Below are 18340 nucleotides of genomic sequence, written 5' to 3' on the forward strand. Positions count from 1 at the left end.
TCCATCTTAACATTGCACTGACACAATACAATATTTATTCTTATATTCATTTTAAACAACATGAAAGCGAATTATATTCAAAGCATACAATAGCAAATATGTGATTTTTAGCTAGGAAAAACAGAGTAAACTAGAGGAAAATAAGATTAACGTGTGTCTGAATAATTGACATACCAGTAAATTTCTGACTGATGGGTACATTGACTGGGGTGGATTTCACAAGTGTGGCTTTGCCAATAGGATCTAGATCTTTAAGGTCTGGAACTCGATCATGATAAATGAAGTCATTATCCTTCTTTGCTGCAGTAAGGGCACGATTGATTTTGTCAGAAAAATCCTTCACATTAACATATTCATCATAGCGAGATGCCACTGTTTTAATCAGTTCTGCTGCATGCTAAAAAGAAAAACGTCAACAACAACAACAAAAAAAGGAGATGATTTTCTTTCTCTTTCCCCACCAAGTATTTAAGCATTGGTTTCAAAAATATATATTTAATTTGAAGACTTGCATTTCCAGCAATGTGGCTGACAGGATTATCTGGAAATTCTCCCATTACAAAATACCTGAAAACTGAAGGATAATACATAACAGCCATCCCAATAAACACATAGGCAAATTATCAAGATAATAAAAGAAATCCATGAGCCAATCAGTATAAACTGACACTGAAGAAAGCTGGCTGTTGGGTTCTTTCTTTTTTTCTTTCTTTTAGACAGAGTCTCACTCTGTGACGCCCAGGCTGGAGCACCGTGGCGCCATCTCGGCTCACTGTGACCTCCCAAGTTCAAGCAATTCTCCCACCTCAGCCTTCCAAGAAGCTGGAATTACAGGTGTGCGCACCCACACCAAGCTAATTTTTGTATGTTTTGGTAGACATGGGGTTTTATCATATTGACCAGGCCAGTCTCCAACTCCTGATCTCAAGTGATCTGCCCACCTCAGCCTCCCAAAGTGCTGGGATTACAGGCATGAGCCACTGTGCCCCATCTGGCTGTTGGTTATTTCTATATCCAAAGAATTAGCAATTAAAACTTATTAAAGGCCCTCATGGAGACCTGAAACAAGGGTCTTGAAACCACACAACACAGAGAATTGAGATGCACCTCTTTCACTCCTTCACATGAAGGCAGGAACCTCAAAGGGTAACACTCAGTGAAAGGGTGGATCTGAAAAAAATTACCCAACAACACAGGAAGTGAACAACATGTCAATATCAATAATAATTTTTTTTTAAGTTTGGCCTTATAAAAAAAAAGAACATAAGCCACATACAAATTTAGGTGATATTAGGTATAAAGACATCATATAAAATAGACAATGAGGCCAAAAGCATTATTAGGGATAAATATAATACATAATCTTTTAATATTTGCCAATTTACCAGAAAGATCTAAAATTTCTTACATTTTGCCTGTAATAGTTTCTATATAAACAATTATAATGAGAAATTGATACATCTACCCATAATCAAAGTGGAAGATTTTAACATATCTGTCTCAGCAATGGCTGGACCAGATTTTTAAAAAGTGTAAGATTATAGAAGATTTGAGCAACACAATTAACAAGTTTGGCTTACCAGACATAGAGAACACTAGACTCCACAAATAGAAAATATATTATATTATCAGGCATATAGAAAGCATCTACATCTATAAAATGACCAGATGAAGAGATAAGGCAAGTCTAAAACACCAAAATTACAAGAATACAAAAATGGTTTAATACTAGAAAATCTACTTATATAATTCTCGAAAATGTTACAAAATCAAATTTCTCCATAGATGCTGAAAAAGAATTTGATAAAATTCAGTATTCTTGATTTTTTAAAAATCTTAGTAAAATAGAAATAGATATAGTTCCTTAACATGATAAAAATCTTAACCTCCAAAGCTGGTATCAAGCTTAGAGAAAGACAACCAAAACAAAACAAAAGCTACCCTTCAGTGTAAACTAGGAAATGGGAAATTGCACAAATTTAAATCACTTTTTAAATTTGTAAATCAAATTTGATTTGTAAATGTGGTTGAACCCTCCCCCAAATAGCAAACACTAGTACCAGAACCATAGGTACCCTATACATAGAGGGGGAAAACAAGGGAGTGCTAAGGGTGCCACCCTCAGTTAAAACTACTTTAAGCAAATCTGAAAACAATAAAACAGGATGAGTAAACCTTGCCAGGTGATGATAAAGGCAAAGCCAACTGGCCCCTATCACGCCACCAGGGGATCACAGAAAAAAATGAGATGCCGAGGGGTCTCATCCCAAGAGAGCTGCTGAGAAAAAGAAGTAGACAGATTAACTAAAAAGACAGGGTTGCTAAGGGAAGCAGAAACAGAGAACAGAAAAGTAGGGAGGGAGAAGAAAAGGCATAAGCACTCAGAAAATGCCAGCAAAATATAAACTCTAAAAGTAGCTGCATCAACTTGAAATGCAAAGGCTGTGAGGAATTCAGGGAAGCACAGGTATGGAGGTAGTGGGATTCTTCCTAATCCAGGGTAGGCTTTAAGAGCCAGAGAAGTGTACCTTAAGAGGGAGCCCTTAACACAATGATGCTTGTAAAGCTAACCCTGCCCATTTCCCCACACAGGAACCTCCAGCAAAATAAATCTCATTCAAACACAAGTAACTGAAAAGGCAACTCATCTCTCAACACAAAAAAACCATAAGAAAAAAACTAAAACAAGCAGTATATCTTTCCAGTAGATAATGAAACTCACCAAAGAAATGTTGCCGCAAAGTAGATGAAAACAGTATGCCAAAAACTAAACTAAACTAAAATACTTAAGAACACAATGAAAGTACCAAAAGAACAGAAGACTGGATGGCCCAAACCAGAGTGAGTGATAGCCAAATAGCAAAAGAATATAAAACAGGAAGTGGCAGAACTCACAAAAGTAAAGAAAAACACAAATTTAAGAAAGCAAGACTGAGACATTTATACGAGGAGCAAAAGGGAAAATAGACATCACAGAAATCGTAGTAAAAAAACATACAAAACAAGAAAAAGTGAAGAAAACTCAACACAGAAGTTGGGAAGGAGAAGGCTGTTACAAATTAAAGATTCAGAGAGCATATCAACCAAATGCAAAGTGAGGACTTTGTGTGGATCCTGATTTGAACAAACCAAGACCCCTGAGAAAAAAATCAGGGAAAACTAAACTAGATGTGGATAATACTGGATTATGACTACTAATTCATATTAATATTAATTTTGTTAGATTGGGATAATGAGCCATCTAACAAAATTTTTTAATTGTTTAAATTTTTGTATTTTAATTTTTTAAAATCTTTATCTCTTAGAGATACAGGCTAAAAAACTTAAGAATGACATGATAGGTGAGATAGTTGTAAAATACTCCAAAAAATAAGAAGGAAAGGGGAAATAGCTAAAACACAAAATAGTGAAATACTGATAATCACTTAAGTTGCGTAATGGAAATTCAATGATCATACTTTTATATATGTTTGATGTTTTCCATAATAGTTAAACAAAAAAAAAATTTCATATGAAGAAACATATGCAAGAATAGTCAAGAAAATTCAGAAAATGACAAAATTCAAAAAACAAGCAAGAATAGGCAGAAAAATTCAAAAAATAAGAGATAATAATACCTATCAGACATTAAAACAGTCTAGTATAAACAACTAAAATGATATGGAACTGGAGTATGAACAGATAAACACGTCAATGAAACAACAAAAGCAGAAATAGATCCCAGTACATACCATGAATCCAATGTGTGAGAAAGTCAGAATCTCATATCAGTGAGGAAAACAAGGCTATTATAATAAATGGTTTGGGGACAACTGGCTAGCCATTTGGAAGAAGACTTTAAAAACTGGATCCCTATCTAGCACCACACATCAGGATAAATTCCAAGTGGATGAACAATCCAAATATATAACAAATTACAGACATATTTATATTTTGCTATCAGCCATCTCATTTCTATTAATTTATTTAAGATATACCTGCTGCTATGTACGGGACTGTGTTCCCCAAATTTCTTATTTTGAATCCCTAACTCCTAATGTGATGGTATTTGAACATGGGACCTCTGGAAAATAATGGGGTTTAGATGAGGTCACGAAGGTGGGGCCTCACAGGGGATTGGTGCCCTCATAAGAAGAGACACCAGAGGGCTTGCTCTTGCTGTTCACCATATGAGGACACAGAGAGAAGGCCATCTGTAAATCTCACCGGAATATGACCATACTGGCACCCTGACCTTGGATTTCCAGGCTCCAGAACTATGAGAAAATAAATTTCTGTTGTTTAAACCACCCAGTCTATGGTTTTCTTATGGCAGCCTAAGCTAAGACACCTGCTGAAGTACAAAATAACTTGTGTACGTGATTTTTTACTGTAGCACTGTTTATAATAGTGAATCTTGGAAACATTCAAGTATCCAGCAATAGGAGACAGCAATAAACTGTGGTTTACACAGTGAAGTATAATGCAGCTCTAAGGATGGTCTAGCTACTGCTGAATTAAGATGAAGAGGCCTTCAGGATACATTGTTATATGAGAAAAGAAGGTATATAACACTGTATATATTAATAGCATACTACCACTTCAGTAAGAATGAGAAGTGAGAATATGCAATGTGTGTGTGTGTGTGTGTGTGTATGTATGTGTGTGTTGTGTATGTATATATTTGCTTCTATTTCAAAGAAAGAAAAAGAAAAAAGAAATTAATGGAAATTAACTATGGGGCAGTGGGAATAATGGATGGAGGGAAAAAGAGGAACAGGAATTAAACTATATAATCTTATATATACCTATTTTCCCCATTTTGAAAAAGTGCAAGCCCACAAAATAATTACGTAGGTTCAACAATTACCATTTTGCCACATTTGCTTTATCTATTCCTTTCCCATACAAACACATAATCATGTACCTTTTTTTCTTTTATTGCAGAACTATCTGAAACTGAAGTTAGATGTTATGAGCCCTCATCCCTAAACACATCAGCAAGTATTCTTTCTATAAGGACAATCTCCTTAATACCTACAACCTAGTATCATAACTAAGAAAATACTTGCACAAAATCGATTTACAATCTTGCTAGGTCCTTCATTAATGAGTCAAATAAATCTTTGACATGTAGTCATTCTATGTGAGTCATGTTTTTGTATCTGTGTGTATATGTGTGTATTTCTATATCTTTTTGAAAATTGTATTTCATCATCTTTGAAGATCCACCAAGATGACCAAGAAGATCCATCTTCTGGGGCCACATAAACTGCACTGTTCAAGAACTGCAACTCATGAGCTGTATTAAGCTCAGGTACAATTTTTCTTGGCCCCAGAAGTGATTCCAAGCAGTAATTTTACCATTGCTGCCATTTTATCTATTGTTTTGATTTTCCTGATTGTGATTTTATTTTCATTTCTGGTTTGCATAGGACCAGTAAGTTATTTCTCTTTGCTAGTAGCCAAAACTAGAAAGTTGGTTTAATAGTGTGACCTCCTAATGATCTCCATCAGAATCATGGGGTATTATTCTCTCCTGAATGAGAAACTACAGAGAGTATGGTTTATTGGTCAACTTCTTGTCTGTTCTGTTTGCCTTCTTGGGAGTGTAAATCAATTAAGAATAACTGTCCTTTGAAATATGGACCAGTGAGTGTGTTCTGTGTTAACTTTTTTGAGAAGGGGTGTCACTATATTGTCCACGCTGACCTCAAACTACTAGCTTCAAATGATCCTCCCACTTCAACCTCCCAAGTAGCTAGACTACAGGCAGGTGCCATCACACCCAACTTCTGTCTTAACTTTTAACCTATAAATAAAGCTGTAAAACTAAAGCTGCTAAATCTATGTGTCTATAACTGAGGAAGTGTTTACCTCTCTCCCATTGTGTGAATTTGAAATAATTTCCATTTTCAGGGGTACTTAAAAATGAGATTAAATTTCAGAAGGAGTTCTTTCTCTGACTGATTATATTATAGAGACTTATATGGGCTTACTTAAATCTAATAGTCCCAGAAACCAGAAAATAAAGAAACTAAACTTATAATTTAAATATGCTAGCCTTAAAAAAAAAATTCTTTCCACAAATTCCTTGTTCAGAATCATTTTTATATATGAATCTAAGTTACTGTAATCAAAGTGAAGCCCCAGACAAATCTGGGTTTGACTTTTTTAAAAAGTCTTTCTCTCATTTGGTCACTGTGAGATGTTTCCCCATGAAAAGGCTAATTAATTAATCTGAACCTCCTAAACAACATTTCCATTGTTATGGTCTGAATGTGTCCCCCAAGTTCATGCGCTCCCAATCCCAAAGTGTTGGGACATGGGGACATAATAAGAGGTGATTAGATCAAGAGGGCTCTGCCCTCATGAATGGATTAATGTCATCATCAAGGGAGAGGGTTAGTTATCAAGAGAGGGGCTTCGTTAAGCAGTTCGGCTCCCCTCTTGCTCTCTCTCACTCACTAGCACTCTCTTGCCCTTCTACCTTTCATCACAGGTGACACAGCACAAAGTCCCTCACCAGGTGCCAGCACTTTGACATTGGACTTCCCAGTCTTCAGAATTGTGACAAATTTCTGTTCTTTATCAATTACCCAGTCTGTGGTATTCTGCTATAACAGCACAAAATGAACCAAGACAACCACAGTATCTTCTAATAATCAGTACATATTTAAACTTCCCTAACTCAAATGCCCTAAGTCATATTTCTATCCTCTGCCTACTAATACTCAAAACACAAACAACTCATACAAACAGCTCTTGCTCCTGCTGACAAGTTGCCTCAGGTGCCATAATCTCACAGCAAGTTTCTGACAACCCCAATGCCAACAGTATGAATACAACTGCACAGACGGTACTTGGCTATTCACAAGATATATATATGTATGTGTGTGTGTGTATATATATGTGTATCTGGGTGTGTATATATATATATGTACACACATCTCTCCACTGTCCTCAAGTAATGGAAGTATAGGCCCAGTTTAGACAAAGACCAGTCCACAAGTTAAACACTACACATACTCCTGGAGCATGGCAATTAATTTAGAATTATTTTTACGCTAAAATAAACATGAATAAAAAAGAGAACTGAATGCAAATTTTGCATGAATTTTTCAGAAAAAATATGAGCCCTCAAAAAAACATGCAGTAAAGTCTAAAGATAACAATCTGGAGATGGCAATTAATTTAGAATTATTTTTACATTAAAATAAATATGGACTAAAAAAGAGAACTGAATGCAAATTTTGCATGAATTTTTTAGATAAAATATGAGACCTCAAAGAAACACGCAGTAGATAAAGTCTAAAGATAAAAACAATCATTGTCGCTGTTGATAGGGGTGATTAATGGGAAAGGTTTTTATGGGCAAACTTGGAAATCTCACTAGGAAAAAAAGAAAGAGATCCAAGTTAGTTACTTAAATATTTATTACCAAGAGACTCACCTGTAACCTTGCAATTTCTTCTCCAAATTTCTTCTGCTGTTTTGCCAGGATAGACTGATGGTACTCAGCATTGGCCTGCATGATACAGTGCTTTGCAGCCAAGACAGGGAACACCTCCTGGAAATAAAAATACTGACCAGGGGAGAGTCCAACCACACAAACCATCACAGACAACATGGGATGCAGGAAGAAAAAGGAAAAGAAGACAGAAATTAGAATCACCCCATTAATGGTTTAGAGATTAAGGTTAGTAATTAGGTGTAAACAGAGAAGACAACATGATTTTGTATGGACTGAAATGTATGAATTAAATTTTTTTTCTTCCAATTGAAGGGGCTTTTTTTAACTGTTAACTGAAGCCAATTTAGGTTTTTACAATTCTCTTTAATTGATCCATGAAGTCAACATTTTGTTTACAAAAAGAAAGAAAAGCATGCATTATTAGAAAGAGAAGTAGAATGGACATTCACAGAGGAACACCAAGCACAGGGCTTTAGAAGCTTTCTTATGAGCCCTTACCCAGCCTGTAGAGTTAACTAAACCATCATTACTCACAAATACTAATGAAATTGCTCTATAGATGAAAGTTTCATCATGTTTTAAAAAAAAGACAGTAAATTCTCACTTAAATTCATATCCTACGATGGTTTCTTACTAAAGATGATTTTAGCCATATAAAAATGATTCAGTATCATAGATACACTAATATTTCAGTATCATGTACTCAAAAACATATGGACAAATGCACTAAGTATATGACCAATGATAATGATAAAGTGCTATTTTGCCTATTTGTTTTGAAAATAATTCCAGTCAAAATTAATTTTAAAAGATCCAAAGACATAAAGCAGAAAAGCAATTATACTAGCAGTGGCTCTTCCAAAATGCCAAATCCTAACCTGTAACCTCACTGCTTTTAGGAAGTATATGATATTAAAAAATACAAAGAATTAGGATAGACAATCACTGTCTAAATAAAAAATGTAAAAGAATCAAAAACTGAATTACTACCTTGTGTGCTTTCCTGTCTCCCAGGGAATAATGTCCTACCTTCCTGGATCACTACTTGCAGACATTTCAGTTTTATAACTAGAATATGAAAATACCTTATGAGCTTTATTAGTAAAAAGGAAAAAATAAAAGACATCTAAATTTCAAACTACACTCATGCCAATTCTCAGGGTAAGGCTGGAGCAACTTGATTCTGAAACAGGAGATTTTCAAGGAATACCAGGAATGCTGCAGAGGTAGCTTCCAAGTCTTTGTAGGTGACATTCTTCTCTCCATGACAGGACTGAACTAATGGCCCAACAGGAAGTAACGGAACACTGTGCAGCTGAACATGAGGTCTTTCAGATGAAAAAAACATGAGAGGAGATCCCGAGTCTCTTTTTAAGAGGAAGGCTACTAATACCCAAGAGTCCTGGGCAAATTTCTACTAGGCTCTTGGTGTATCTTAAATCCCCAGGAATCGTCACATTAATTCCTTATTGATCATTTTCTGAGTAATAAGTACTGCTGATGCACTTATCTGCATTTTTACTTTGCCCCCAAGTTGTCTGCAATTTTTTAATGTACAAAGATTCCTGAACATGACTTATAAATCCATAAATTCCCCTACCAAAAAAAAAAAATCATGTAACAGATACCATATGATGAAACTAATTCCTTGAACATTTCTGAAGGAAGTAGTTGAAACATATATTTCACTCAAACTTTAAGTTTTCTTTATTAATCATTCCAAATGTACCTGTTAGTGATTTGCTTTGTCATTAAATGATCATCACTAAATAGTCTTTTCAATTGACACTTCAGAAAGGTTTACATTAAAACATTATACTTCCTGTGATATGTGGTTTAAGATGGTTGCTTTTCCTTAGCTGTCCATTAGCAGCCCAATTTTTTTTATCCCTGTTGGCAAAACTTAATTCTAATCAAAGTATCAGATGAATTTGTTAAGTTTTCTTTTCCTTTTTTCTTTATGTCTGTTTCTGCGCTTTAAGACTCATCTTTAAGAAAACAGGACAATAATTAAAAGTGTGAATAATCAACATGCTCAAGTATATACGCTTGTACCAAGTCACCAATGATTCAGAACTACACAATCCCTTGATTTGATAAAAGTATTAAAAACAGATGGTCAACATTTTCCAGAAAGAGTTCTAGCTTGGAAAAACAAGCTTAGTAAAAGGTAAAGACAAAGACATCCCCTAAATATAAAAGAATTGTTCATGCATCTTAAATTAAAAAAAAAAAAAAGAAAAAAACTATTTCTACTATATACTTCAGATAACTATATTAAAACTTCAAATTTCTTCATAAGTTTCAACTTGCTTCTTATACACAAAAAAGTCTAAATATTTCCACATGCAAAGTAAGCAAGTGTTTATAAAAACAATAACTGACCTTGGGGAGAGTATCTTTGTATTGACACTGTTTGAAAGCATCACCAAAATAATCTGCAGCCTGATTAGCCAATTTAGCTATGATGGCATCTTTCATTTTATCTGGAATACAATACGAAGTTGACCATTATAATTAAAATAAATATGAGTTAATCTGACATGTCTCAGTATAAACATTGAGATCACAAGTTTGTACACGCATCTTAAAACATCTTTCTTGATAAATCACATTTTCTGCACAAAATTTAAAACAGACAAAATAGATTAGTGGTTGCCAGCAGTGGAGGAAAAGGGAATGAGGAGTGACTGCTAATGGGTACACAGCTTCTTTTTGGGATGATGGTAATGTTCTAAAATAAGATAGTGGTAATCAAAACTCTACGAATATACTAAAAATCTTATGTTGTACACTTAAAAAGGGCGAACTTCAGTGTATATAAATTCTATCTCAACATAAGTTGTTATTTTAAAAGAAAAAAGTATTCCAATTCCTATTTCTTCCACATGATGACTTATCTCTTATTTTCAATTTCTCTGTACTTACATATTCAGCCTATATTTCAATCTAAACTTATATGCCTTATAAGAATTATTCTTATTCCCTCATTCCCAGGGCCAGGGACTGTGCCTGGATAGTTCCTTCTTGTCATTTAGGTCTACTTTAAACAGGACCTCCTGAAAGAAAGCCTTCTTGACTAATGAATCTAAAATTAGCACAGCTTCCCCTACATCCCTATCCCATAACCATACCACCAGCCACTGTCATATAATTCTTTCTTATTTTTTATAGCAATTATTTATGAAATTAGCCTGGCAACTTAATTCTTGCTTATCATCTCTCCTGTCGCCAAAACATAAGGTTGTTTTCTAACTGTTTATCTAGAAACTAGAACAGTGACTGGCACAGAGTAAGTACCCAATAAATATTTGCAAATAAATGTTTGACATGTTAAAAACATACATAAATACTATTCCAGAATGGAGTGTTTAAAGACAATTACTAACGATCCATTTCATGACTTCAAACACGGCCTACATTCTTAAATGTGCATTTGTGCCACAAATTCAGAAAAGGATAGCTAAAAATTTTCAATAATCCATATATCAAGTTCAAGAAGGAAAGCTCAACACTGAACATATATTCTAATCACTTTCTTAATTTAAAAGCCTTATCGCTTCTTTTCACATGCAACGAAATGGAAGACAAATTGGAGTTACCTCTTGTGGCTTTTAAAAAAAATACTTCTTGAGCCTGTGCCAGCATAATAAGACTGAGGGTCCCAACAGTATCTGGAGATATGTCCACAGTAGGCTCTCGATTTAAGGCAGATAAAACCGTCTCTTTAATATGTAAAAAGGCACCACTAGCAAACTAAAGGGGGGGGGAAAAAGAATTTCTTTAAAACCTACAGGAACTCAGCAAGACTTAATTTCCTACTGTTACATATAAAAGTCACTTCAAATGTTAACTCAGTGAACACTTAATATATTTAAATTTTTATATTATGCAAAACCAATCTGAAACATCTGACCTACAGACAATAAGGTTATCTTTCTAAAACTCTATAGCGTAAGAAGAGATTTAACAAAAAATAAAAGTAAATTACAAGGAAAAACAAAGTAAACCAATGGAACAATCTGATTAAGCTATTTTTAGATACACTTCCTCAAAATTAACATGAGAATAGACGCAGGGATAAACATTAAAATATTTTTAGTACTGCAATACTCTTGTTTTGGTCCCAAACAAATTCATCTTACAAATAATTAAACATGCCATAGTTAGGGGACACCCCAAATAGCACATACACCTAGTCCTCTGAGGAACAGCATTACTACCCATTGCTAGTGATTTCCGTCTGGCCTTCAGAGCTCCCTAGCGAAACGTTCCCCTTCAGATTTCTCTTCTCAATTATATTTTGTTAATACTGAAATAATTTTGCTTCTATGAAACAAATTATACTAAGAAAAAGAAAGAAGTCAGTCTGGGATTAAAATGTGTCATGAGTTGGCCGGGCGCAGTGGCTCACGCCTGTAATCCCAGCACTTTGGAAGGCTGAGGCAGGCGGATCACCTGAGGTCAGGAGTTCAAGACCAGCCTGGCCAAAATGATGAAACCCCATCTCTACTAAAAATACAAAAATTAGCTGGGCATGATGGCACACACTTGTAATCCCAGCTGCTCAGGAGGCTGAGGCAGGATAATCGCTTGAAGCCAGGAGGCGGAGGTTGCAGTGAGCCAAGATCATGCCATTGTACTCCTGCCTGGGCAACAAAGCGAGACTCCATCTCAAACAAGGAAAAAAAAAGTGTCATGAGTTAGATAAATAGACAACACAGAGAAAACTCAAAGTCAAATGTATTAAAATGAAAAGCATGTTTGCAGTCATTAAGTATTATAAGACTAGAGTATCTGCTAGGAACGAACAACTGAACTTGTTTAGTAAACTAGTGAATCAAAGTCTAGAACAGCTAGGTGTCTGAGTCTCTCATTTACAGATGAGGAACTGGAGGTACTAAAGAGGTTAAAGAACTTGCCCAATGGCACAAAGCTTCTGGGTGGCGAGCAGCCTAGATAAGGACCTAGGTCTAATACCACCAGTTATCTTTCCATGATACCAGGTGCCCTGCTGTGAACACTCACAGAATGGAATGTTTCTTTCATAATTCTGAATGACCTTTCTAAAATATCATATACCAATTAACTGAGTTACAGTTAACCAAAAGCTAAACAAAATTTTACTTCGTTTTCACTATTTTATCTTATTTATTTTGAGACAGAGTCTTGCTCTTGTCACCCAGACTAGAGTGCAATGGCACAATCTCAGCTCACTGCAACCTCCGCCTCCCGGGATCAAGCGATTCTCCTGCCTCAGCCTCCCGAGTAGCTCAGATTACAGGCACCCGCCACCACACCCAGCTAATTTTTCTATTTTTAATAGAGACAGGTTTCACCATGTTGGCCAGGCTGGTCTGGAACTCCTGACCTCATGATCTGCCCACCTTAGCCTCCCAAAGTCCTGGGACTACAGGCGTGAGCCACCACGCCCAGTTCGTTTTCACATTTTAAAATATTTGCCATGTATAGCCTCAAAAAGAAACAGCATATGCATTATGTTTGTCATCTATGCCTATTCAAAACTGTAAGGCAAGCCACAATTTGGAGCATGTTGTTTCCTTAAGGTACATTTTCCTTTTACTTTCTCAGAATAGCATTACTCACCTCTCCCTTAAACATAAACAATAGGAAAAAGCAGACTATCTTTGAGACAAGCAAATTTCATGGGAGGTTTGGGGGTGAAATAGTGGAAGGACATTTGGAATTACATGAAATTTGGAATTACATGAAATTTGGAATCAGAACTACTGAAACCCAAATGGACTGCTATATTAAGACTTCTGACCTTTAGTCTCCTCATATGTAAAATGGGAATGACATTATATGACATACATTGCAAGGTTTATCTGAGGGTCAAATAATGTACACAAAAACACTTTGCAAATTAGAAAGTAATATAAAATGACAACATGATCATATATATTACTTGACACTAATCATTTTTTTAACCAAAACAAAAAAAAAGCTGAATAAATAATAAAACAACTGCCACAAAATAACATGCCATATTAGTAAATGATTAGTATGTAAAATAGTTAGGTAACTTATGAACATTACGTGTCTGACTACATTTAAATATGACCTCTCCACATGTCTCAAAGTTAAAATTTTATTTTCTTGCCAATTTCTTGTCTTTATTTTTGTAACAGTGAAATTTCAAGTGTGTCTCACTCTAAGAAAATATATGAAAATAATGTACAAATTTTTTAAATTAGGTAATTTATTTAAAATGGATTTACCCTAAATGCCTGAGATGAAATCTCAGACATTTCATAATTTCTTCAACCAACAATTATTGAGCCTCTATTATGTGCCAGGCACTGTGCTAGGTGCTGGGTATAAAACAATGAGGAAAAACAGACTTGGTCTATAGACAGTTTATCTAAGGGCTTCAACAGTAAGAATCAATTCATTTTAAAAGTGCATTCATTTAAGAAAACATCTGTTGGGTAAGAAGTATCTATAAACCTAAATGCAAATTATTTTCCACTTAATCCAATTTAGTGTTGATCATTATTGCAGTAACTACTTTTCCGCATACCTGGTAATGCTTAGCAGCGATTTTCAATCCTTCATCATTATCCAGGTTCTGTTCTGCTGCAATTTGGCTAGCTAAGGCTGCACAATTGAACAACACACAGCTCTTTTCATATCCTAAGCTTGCAAGAGCTGTAAAAAATTAAGAAGGAAAAATTTATCAGATTATTTTTTCTAAAGAAAACAAATGTTTCAAAGAGAAATACTATGACCTCTGTCATCCCGCTAACTCTCACAAAAACAAGTTTCCAGACCTGTTTTCTTGCTGTCATATGCTCCCATATTTCAAGCTGCCCTTACAGGCATTTATTTCCACAACAATATTCCCATCACCTAAAACGCTAAAGAACAGTAAGTTATTCTTTATCTCCTTCCCTTTACTTCCACATTTCTATTACAATCAAATTCAAATGCAAAAGTCATTTTCATGTCATTTCTCTCAGTTTCTTAAATTTGAATAATTATTTCCATTTTTCCACCAACTCTCAAAATCATTGTCCCACCACAGTCAAACCAGTTCCTCATTACCACAAATCTAAGTCAATGCAATTACTCCTAGCTGGCCTTATGCTTTACTCCCTCAGGCAAATACATTTCTCAAAGAGCTAGCAGATTAGATGGGCTAAAACCCAACTCTGATAAAAAATCTACACACCTCACATCCACTTAGGATAGCTCCTATTAAAAAACAAACAGAAAATAAGCATTGATGAAGATACAAACTGGAACCCTCATGTACTGTTGGAGGGAATGCAAACTGGTGGTTGGGTATGGTGGCTTACTCTTGTAATCCCAGCACTTTAGTAGGCTGAGGCAGGAGGATCTCTTGAAGCCAAGAGTTTGAGGTCAGCCTGAGCAACACAGCAAGACCCCATCTCTACAAAAAAAAAAAAAGTTTTTAATCAGCCAGGTATGGTGGTACATGTCTGTAGTCCTACCTACTCGGAGGCAAGAGGACCATTTGAGCCCAAGAGTTCAAGGCTGCAGTGAGCTATGATCATGCCACTATACTCCAGCCTGAGCGACAGAGCAAGACCCTGTCTCAAAATAAAAAATAAAAAAAGTGCAACTACTGTGGAAAACAATATGGCAGGTCCTCAAAATATTAAAAATAGAATTGCTATTTTATCCAGCAATTCCACTTTTGGGTATACACCCCCAAAAATAATGAAAGCAGAGTCTCAAAGAGATATATGTATGCCCATGTTCATAGCAGCATTATTCACAATAGCCAAACATGAAAGCAACTCAAGTGTCTGTGGACTGATGAATGTATAAACAAAATGTAGTATATACATACAATGGAATATTAGTGAGCCTTAAACAAGAAGGAAATCATATGCTATAACAGGGATGAATCTTGAGGACATTAAGCTAAGTGCAATAAGTCAGCCACAAAAAGACAAATATTGTATGATTCCACTTATATGAGTTACCTAGAGTAATCAAATTCATAGAGACAGAAATCAGAATGATGGTTATCAGGGATGGTGGTAGGGGGAGACGGACTGTTGTTCAATGAGTACATTATTTCAGATTTGCAAGATGAAAAAGTTCTGGATGTATTCTACAACAATGTGAAAAACACCCAACACTAGTGAACTGTACACTTAAAAATGATTAAGATAACAAACTTCATGTAGTGAAACTTTTTAAATGCAGTCTATGATTCTACAGTTAAATTCAGAGACAGAAAGAATGGTAGTTGCCAAGGGCTGAGGGAAGAATGGGACATTATAATTTTTTTTCCTTTTGAGACAGGGTCTCATTCTGTCACACAGGCTGGAGTGCACTAGTGCAATCACACTCATTGCAGCCTCTACCTCTTGGGCTCAATCGATCTTCCTGCCTCAGCTTCCTGAGTAGCTAGGACTACAGGCACAGGCCACCACACCCAGCTAATTTCTGTATTTTTTGTAGAGACAGTGACTCACTATGTTGCCTAGGCTGGTCTTAAACTCCTTGGTTCAAGCAATCCTCCCAACTTGGCCTCCCAAAATGCTTGAATTACAGGCATGAGCCACCACCCCCAGTCTGTGAAGTTATCATTTACTGGGCAGAGTTTCAGTTTTGTAAGGTGAAAAAGAGTTCTCAAGACGATGTTTGCACAATAATGTAAACGTACATGTACACTGAATATGCACACTGAAGTGTACACTTAAAAGGGTTAAGAAGGTATATTATGTATATTGTATCACAATTGAAAAATAACTTTTAAAAAAGAATCTATAATATCTCCCTGTTACTTACAGAATTCAATCACTTTGGAATTCAAGATCTTGCATAATGTGCAAGGCATTGACCACCAGGCAAAATAAGGTCCCTTACAAAAAACACTGAACAAACCATCTAGGAGAATCAGAACACTACATTTGTATGTTTGTACCACAGAGTAGTGCCATAAAGTAAAGCCCTCCTTGTTACAGTACTTTGGTGGCCTCCTATGTAATAATGGCCAGTTTTCAACTTGCTTCCAAACCATTCTAGTCTCCTCATTCTAAACTAAAGCAGACATAAACATTAGCATTCCTTAAAGAGATTCAAAGATAGTACATCCATAAAAGAACAGGATTTTCTTAATTAATAAGAAAAAGCTCCTAAAAATTAAAAACTTGATTGTTAAATTTTTTTCCAAAGTTTTAAAGGTGGTGGAAGGAAAAAAAATTTTCAAGTTTTAAAATTAGTATCTAGGCAATCTCTCAGAAGTAGAACATAAAGTCGAGAAAATAAAAATTACAAAAATTATGAGTGAACAACTCAGAACAATCAACATCTAAAAAAGTATTCCAAAGAAAGAGAGACAAAAGAGACAATTATCAAAGAAATATAAGAAAACTTCCCAGAGCTGAAGGGAGATACAAATGTTCAAACTAAAAGGGCCAAAAACACATGCCCTACAAATGAATAAAATGAAATCCCATTAAGTCTTTTGAGATTTCTAAACATGAAAGACAAAGAGAAGACTGTAAAAATATTCCCAAGAGCAATGAAACAGATCACTTACAAAATAACAAAACTCAGACTTTTCATCAGTAACATTAGATAATAAAAGGCAAGAGATTGGCTGGGTGCAGTGGCTCATGTCTGTAATCCCAGCACTTCGGGAGGCTGAGGTGGGCAGATCACCAAGTCAAGAGATCAAGACCATGCTGGCCAACATGGTGAAACCCCGTCTCTACTAAAAGTACAAAAATTAGCTGGATGTGGTGGTGCACGTCGGTAGTCCCAGCTACTGGGAAGGTTGACGCAGGAGAATCGCTTGAACCCCGGAGGCGGAGGTTGCAGTGCACCGAGATCCTGCCACTACACTCCAGCCTGGCAACAGAGGGAGACTTCCTATCAAAAAAAAAAAAAAAAAAAAAAAAAAAAAAGGCGGCCGGGCGCGGTGGCTCAAGCCTGTAATCCCAGCACTTTGGGAGGCCGAGACGGGCGGATCATGAGGTCAGGAGATCCAGACCATCCTGGCTAACACGGTAAAACCCCGTCTCTACTAAAAAACACAAAAAACTAGCCAGGCAAGGTGGCGGGCGCCTGTAGTCCCAGCTACTCGGGAGGCTGAGGCAGGAGAATGGCGTAAACCCGGGAGGCGGAGCTTGCAGTGAGCTGAGATCCGGCCACTGCACTCCAGCCTGGGCGACAGAGCGAGACTCCGTCTCAAAAACAACAACAAAAAAAGGCAAGGGATCCATGCCTTCAAGTTCTGAATATAATTTTAATTAATTCAATAAATATATACATTAGGCTAGTATGGCAGGAAAGAGCAAGGAACAAAATTAAATATCAGCCGGTCACGGTGGCTCACACCTGTAATCCCAGCACTTTGGGAGGCCAAGGCAGGTGGAGCTGTTAAGGCCAGGAGTTCGAGATCAGCCTGGCCAACATGGTGAAACCCTGTCTCTACTAAAAACACAAAAATTTGCCAGGCATGGTGGTACGCGCCTGTAATCCCAGCTACTCAGGAGGTTGAGGCACGAGAATCACTTGAACCCCAGAGGCGGAGGTTGCCCCGAGCTGAGATCACGCGGCTGCACTCCATCTCCGGCAACAGAGCAAGACTGTTCTCAAAAAAAAAAAAAAAAATGAATGAAATATATTCCGAACAAGAAATAAAAGTAAACTGTTTATATATCAGATACGTATCTCAATCTATTAAGTTGCCCATAAATATTATCATACCAGACTGTAGTATCTCATTTTATTTTGACAATTTCTCATGTATAAGAACTTTTATGAGATTTTACATATAAGAGCTATTTTGATCTTGCAATTAACTCTTATCTTTTTTCCTTTATTTTCTTCTATCCATCTAAACTTAAACCAGGTTTTCAAAACAATATTTTCCTTTTT

General features: G+C 36.0%; 1 protein-coding gene across 3 annotated transcripts in view; it reads right to left on the bottom strand.

The window, feature by feature from the left end:
- PDCD6IP (programmed cell death 6 interacting protein) overlaps nucleotides 1–18340 on the bottom strand; it is a 72906-nt gene that overhangs the window by 34986 nt on the left and 19580 nt on the right. For 2 of the 3 annotated variants that reach the window (XM_050777157.1, XM_050777172.1), the window contains 5 exons: nucleotides 13998–14125; nucleotides 11056–11209; nucleotides 9839–9939; nucleotides 7433–7564; nucleotides 175–397 (listed from right to left, as the gene is read on the bottom strand). In XM_050777157.1, coding sequence (XP_050633114.1) covers nucleotides 175–397; nucleotides 7433–7564; nucleotides 9839–9939; nucleotides 11056–11209; nucleotides 13998–14125 — 738 coding nt within the window. The remainder of the gene's footprint in view (nucleotides 1–174; nucleotides 398–7432; nucleotides 7565–9838; nucleotides 9940–11055; nucleotides 11210–13997; nucleotides 14126–18340) is intronic. The other variant, XM_050777163.1, reaches the window with a different exon arrangement.

This window comes from Macaca thibetana, chromosome 2 (genome assembly GCF_024542745.1).
Source record: "Macaca thibetana thibetana isolate TM-01 chromosome 2, ASM2454274v1, whole genome shotgun sequence".
Classification (NCBI taxonomy): domain Eukaryota; kingdom Metazoa; phylum Chordata; class Mammalia; order Primates; family Cercopithecidae; genus Macaca; species Macaca thibetana.